This window comes from Lactuca serriola, chromosome 4 (genome assembly GCF_051521515.1).
Source record: "Lactuca serriola cultivar US96UC23 chromosome 4, Lser_US96UC23_V15, whole genome shotgun sequence".
NCBI classification, from domain to species: Eukaryota; Viridiplantae; Streptophyta; class Magnoliopsida; order Asterales; family Asteraceae; genus Lactuca; species Lactuca serriola.
Window position 1 is genome coordinate 58,064,040 of NC_136411.1, and position 6,443 is coordinate 58,070,482.

The window sequence follows — 6,443 nt, forward strand, 5'->3', positions numbered from 1 at the left end:
TTCCTAGATCTTCATTAACCGTTTCGGGGTCTACTTCATCTACATCAACAATCCATTCTTGAGCTGAGATTGAATCATTTGCTAACAACACCTCCATATTTCTACCTTTTTGCTTTTGATTTTTTTCCATTAAATTAGCATTGAATTAAACATAGACAAGATTGTTCAATTTGCTTGCCTCCAATCTATTTCGTTTTTTTGTATGTACCTACAAATGTGAACACAACAAAGAGTCGAAATCTGCTTAATATATAAATTATTAAATTTTATAAAATATAAATTTAATAATATACTAACCCCTTCAAACGTGCTCCAATTCCTTTCACAACCCGATGAACTACTAGTTAAAGAAAGAATCCTCATTGTAATCTTTGTCAAATGAGGAGTTGTGCCACCAAATAGTCCCCACCAACTAGCTACAATTAAAAAAAAGAGCACATTATTAATTGATAAATATCAAAATTTTATAAAATACTAAAACAGAAAACTAAAAGTAAAATGAATTACCCGGATCAAACTCGGCATCATTCACCCTACAATTTTTAATTGCAAGATCACAACCAAATCTATCAACTTTTTTTTTTGTACTTTGGCAAGTCAATTGTTACAACTTGCATTTGCATCTCAAAATTGTCACAAAGTAATGTATCAAAAAAATCAAGAACCGCATTCATTATATCAAGATCATATTGGAGTTGTGGATCCTTATAATGATAATATGGATTCAAAAGATAAGACGTTAAATGTAAACTTGAATCTAGACGACCTTTCATCTTTTTGTTTATGATATCTATAATAGGCTTGTAAGCTTTCTCGTTACCGCCCAATGATGTGATAATTTCTTCTTTAGCAACTTTAATCTCCCCGTAAACAAAACCCATTGAGGGTTTCCAATCCGCGTCAACCATTCGAAGGACTTTCACCAAAGGGGAGAACACCTTTAAACATTGTCCCACACCGGACCAAAATTGGACACTTGACACCGTTTTATATGAGGCAATCCCTTTAGGTGTACTAGAAAATTTACATTCCTCCTATTCGGTGCTAGAGAACATATGTCTTAGTTGCTCCTTTTTTTCCGCCAAACTTTGTAATGTTAGTAAGGCGGAAGCAAATCTCGTGACTCCTGGTCGTATAATTTCTCTTTTGTTTGTGTAACTTCTCATCATCGCCAAGGTTTTGTGGTGAGCGTAAATGAAGATGGTTAGCTTCTTTGCTTGATCTAGATTTTTCTTAAACCATGGGAGTGCACTAATACCTTGAAGAAATAAATACGATTAAATAACAAATTATAGTATAAAATTAAACATTTTAAAAAAAATAAAGTAATAAATACAATAAATAAAACAAATAATGTAAGTACCTTCGAGCATAAGGCTAATGGTGTGTGTCGCACATGATGTGCAAAAAATAGATGGTCTTTTCTCTTTTAACAACTTTTCCGCCCCCATGTTATTTGTGGCATTATCGGTGACAACTTGAACAACATGATCATGACCAACTTGTTGAATGCAAGACTCCACATATTCATATATATTTTGGCTTGTATGTGCTTCGTTGGAACATTCTTTTGAAGATAAAAAAACAGTACCCATCTTCGAGTTAACACATAAATTCATAATGCTTCTTCGCTTTCGATCAGACCAGGCATCCGTCATAATCGAGCATCCATCCTCTTTCCATTCTTGTTTGTTTTTTTTCAACAAGTTTTTTGTTCTTTCAACCTCATGCTTTAGAAGCGTGTCACTCAAAGCGTATCTAGTAGGAGGTGGAAGCCCGGTTCCAAATTGGCCAACAACCTCCAACATCATTTTAAAGCTATCCCTTTCAAAGGAATTGCGCTTTCATATGCCCACCTACTAATGTATTTATGGACCGTGGGTATTCTTTCTTTCCAGACAATATTGTTAAGATCAACATTTTTTCCCTTTCTCGCGTTCAAATCTTCTTCGAGGTTTATTTTGTTTGCGTAGCCATCCATGGGGCCTATAACATTTGGTGCTTTCAACCCTAAAGAAGATTCAACTCCATCCACGCTATCATGAAATTCTTGTCTGACCTCAAATCTTAAGGCTTCATCTTGCGAATGTTTAGCTTTCTTTTTTAACTTCTATTCATTAATAGAATTTTGACATTTCAATTTATCATCTTTTGTAGAACTTGGACATGAAGATACATTCCCCTTCACATGAGCAATATGTTGTTTCATTCTAGTAATCCCTCTGCCAAACACTTGTCCACACAATTTACATTTCAATCTATCCAAGTTGCTTTTATCCAGGATAAAACCATATTCCCAACCAATATCATCCGAATTCCGTTTATTTGTATCGGTGGGGGTTGATCCCACAAACGGTGTAGTCGAAACATTCAAAGTCATTGATTGTCACCTGTTAAATCATCACATTAACACATTAAAAAAAATTAACAACTAAAAAAATATAATATAAATGCCTGACAGAATGATTATCAATCAACCAAACAACTTAATATTCATATTTAACATATATATGTTAATGCCTTAATGCTAAAGTTCTAAAAGAAATACTTAACAGATTCATGTTTAACAGATTTCAAGTTTTCAACAAATGCACAACATATTTATATTTAACAGATTTCTATTTAACAGATTTCAAAAAAAAAAAAAAAAAAACTTCACAGATTTTGGAACCACATAAATTACTTGTTGTTGACTTGAAATCTTGAATAGAAATTTGTCATAGAAAATCTGTTAACAGATGTATACAATTGATATAGATGTATACAATTGATATGTGATATCATTCTTTATCAGTTTTCCTAATCTCAAATCAATTTCACCTTCTTCTTCATAATCTCCATAAATCAAACTCACATAAATTATGTATGAATTATGATGTATACCATTGAGACTTAACCCATGGTCAACTGATAAATTGAGAATTGTTAAATTGATTGTTGTGAACATGAGAAGCTGTCATAGAGAAGTAAAAAAATAAAAACTAACCTTGGATGATTCAATTGGTGTCGATGAGCCGAGAAACTTCGTGACGGGAATCGTGAACCAAGAAACTTCGTGAACTGGAATCGTGAGCCTAGAAATTTCGTGACGGGAAGAGCTGAAATCGTGAACTTAAGTTTGGAAGGGGACTGCGACTTCGTGGCTTGAAGGAGATGACGAACCGGAGGCCAAAGCTAATGTCGACGGTGTGAGACAGAGACGGTGAGAGTTAAAGAAGAAGAACCTGCGTCGATTTCCAGTTCTTGTTCTCGTTCTCGTTCTCAAGGCCAGAGAGAATGCCGTTTTTTTACTGCATAAAATGAGAAAACGAATTGAACCCTAGAATCATTTGTTACATTTTGACAAGTTTGCCCTTGAAATTTTTCTAAATCACGTTGACTTCGTCGACCGCCTAGACCCGCATTTGACCGACTTTGACATCGTCCGATTATATACTCTGATTAGCTATAAACGTCGACGGTAGAGGGCCGCCAAGCGCCTAGGCGCCGATTAATCAGCCACCTAGGCCGATATTTGCAACACTGAAAAAAAATAACTTTGGACATCTGGCTATAGACGCTTACAAAATGAAAACGTACCGAAGTACGTATGAGGAAGCCGTTTACCCCTTCCAGAACCGTGTGATTGGGAGATTCTTGTAGAGATGATGGTTGTTAAACCCCTGATATTTGATACACATTAAGTAGGTAGACCGAAAAACAGAAATCGTATCCCGTCACAAGGTGAGGAACCTATAGTAAGAAGGTGTAGTAGATGTGATAGTACAATACATAATGCAGCGACTTTTCTGACATTGGTCCCAATGATGAAAAAGAAGCCTAGAAAAAGTAGTGTGGCGGCGTCAGATAGTAAGGTAAAAGGGAAAGGGACGCAAGGGACAAAAGGGACTCAAGAGACACTAAAGACGCAAGAGACGCGCTGGATGCAAGGGAAGCAAAGAGAAGACTATTGTTCAACGTTTTATTTGAATGATTGATGTTGTAGTTCTAGTTATGTATGATATGTTTTGGTAGATGTTGATTGTGTACTTTGAAATGGTGTGGTTACTTTAAAGATTATGGGTAATTTTATGATTATATTAGTGCATCATTACTAGTAGAGTAATGACTAAAACTCTAAGATAATACATATAACAAACCAAAAACACATAATAAACGTACAACATAGTAATTAACTTGAGGGAATTGCAATGGATACTTATCTTTCTCCATTGTTAGATAGTCTTCCCTAATTCTTATCTTATCTTCAAAACGGTCCTTTTGACACCCAATATCTATCATTTCTGCATCCTTCTCAGCAAGCCATTTTCAGTCATTTTAATAGTCCTCTTAGTCTTTTTTATCCATTCCTCATGATCTTTGATTTTTTTTTTGTTAATATACATCCTTTCCTCAGCCTCTTTGCACTCTGCCGTAATGAGGTCATGACGTTCAGTGAGAGCCTGAAATGACTCTTTAACTTTTTTTTTTGTTGTTCTTCAACCCATTTCAATTGTTGCAAAGTATCATCAGACATATATGCCCCTCTCATGTTTGGTGATGGGGCAAGAAAAGGGTCGAACAGAGCACAATAGTAACAATCAAGTTCGTTGCTCAAGCAAATATAAAAATTTGAAGATGAGCTCATATTAAAATTCAAAATAATTTGTAACTCTTTACCAAAAATTCAACGATCATCCATGACAATATATAGACCCTTCAAATCCGCAGAGAGCTGTTTGTCAGTCAGCAGAGATGTTTGTCAGTCCGCAGAGCTGTTTGCCAGTCCGCGAAGGTTAACATAGAACTGAATACAAACTAATACTCGTTGTGATCCATACATTACAATTCAAGTAAATTGTCGTGGAGGTAAGACGACAACACTTTCAATTGGTATTTCCCAATGCATAAGGATTGGAATAGGATTCACCGTCTCAGTTTGAAAACAATTTCGATACACCGCAGTAGTTAACTTTATATTTACCATTTGTTGGATTTCTTCAATTTCAAGCCTTTGTAGTGATGCTATAGCGTGATCACAAGTTATACCTCATTTTTGCCATTTCCCGCAAGTACAAATACCACGATCTAATTTCACGGATTCGGTGGTCAAATAATTACTCACTTCATATCTGTCGCCAACAATATGCGTATCCCTACAACCACCAGAGAGGATAAATCTTTTATGAACCACCTTAAGTGCATAAAGGGTTAGAAGACCATGAAAATCCCCTGTGAAATGAATTGAATCATCAAATAAAAATTATGATGTCATAATGTATAATTACCTTCGAATGCAGCACGTTGAACATATACTCCTTGCATCGAGTCATGGATCATTTGAATGATTGTTGTTATTGGTAACTCATGTCTGTTTGTTCTTATCCAATTGAAAACATCGGGAATGTCAATGAATTTAACATTGAAACGTACTTTAGGGAAAAAAAAGGTTGTACATATTTTGCAATGGGAATACTGTCAAGCCAGTCAAGATCATTCCCATTCACCTCATTTTGTAAGTTGTTCAAACACGCATACAAATCAGACATATAATATGCTTTACATGTTTTCTAGAACAACTGCTCCACAACTGTAATGCTTCCGGTGGAAGCGCGTATTTTCTCAGCTATATTTTTACAACAATAGCCATGATATGAACTAGGGTAGACTCTTTGAACTTCAATGTCTATGGAATCAGACATATGGCTTATGAAACCAATGTACGTATTGTCACCTAAACATTCTTTCAGCCTCCTCATGAACCATAACCATGACTCGTCACAATTTATGGTTCCCAAAGCAAACACTATGAGAAGGGGTTCATGATTTCCATCTAAAGCAACCGTAATGTACATGTATGTTATGTACGTCCCAATTAGAGGTACGTGACCATCAAATATGATTTGTATCATAGACGTGAGAAACATACGAACCTGCAAGTAAAGATAAGAATATTAGCCATATAACAACTTCAAATAACAAAAAAATTTACTATAAAGGATTACATATCACGCATCCCAAAACCAAAAACGAAATTGAAAACGATAAATAACATAATCGAAGGGGCTTCATAGTCGAAAATATCAACCATATTACATATAAATAAAGCAATACAAGCGCAATACATAACACAGTACTAGTTAAAAATACAGGAGATTTTTCAAAATATTCCAAGGGGCTTCATAGTCGAAAATCTCTCCATTGCTAATGGATTTGTATTTTTCTTTAGCCGCCTCCAAGATGTCTTCCTCAGTATCATTCACACATATGTCTTCAATCTTCTTATAAAGGTCATGCAATAACACAACTTTTGTTTTCAATTCATACAATTTTGCTACTATATCAAGTGTGGTGCGATGGTTTTCTAAGGTTGTTTCAGCATCAGTGTTGAAGGTATTGGTTAAAAGGAGCCAAAACATTGTATCATCAAACTGTTGTTCTCGTAGACATGAATATATGCACGA

At 35.2% G+C, this 6,443-nt stretch overlaps 1 protein-coding gene across 1 annotated transcript; it reads right to left on the reverse strand.

Moving 5' to 3' along the window:
- Positions 1-719: 719 nt before the first annotated feature.
- Positions 720-1,811, reverse strand: LOC145100139 (uncharacterized). Its single transcript, XM_079037525.1, has 2 exons — positions 1,364-1,811; positions 720-1,258 (listed from the first exon to the last, which is right to left on the reverse strand). The coding sequence occupies exons 1-2, from the start codon at positions 1,809-1,811 to the stop codon at positions 1,035-1,037; spliced, it is 672 nt and encodes a 223-aa protein (XP_078893651.1). The 3' UTR covers positions 720-1,034.
- Positions 1,812-6,443: the final 4,632 nt, after the last annotated feature.

Bases quoted from the DNA above. Each gene is read 5' to 3' on its own strand.
- LOC145100139 (XM_079037525.1), bottom strand. From the start codon at position 1,811: ATGATGTTGGAGGTTGTTGGCCAATTTGGAACCGGGCTTCCACCTCCT. The intron at 1,259-1,363 runs GTACTTACATTA...TATTTCTTCAAG, and splicing joins CATTAGCCTTATGCTCGAAG to GTATTAGTGCACTCCCATGG.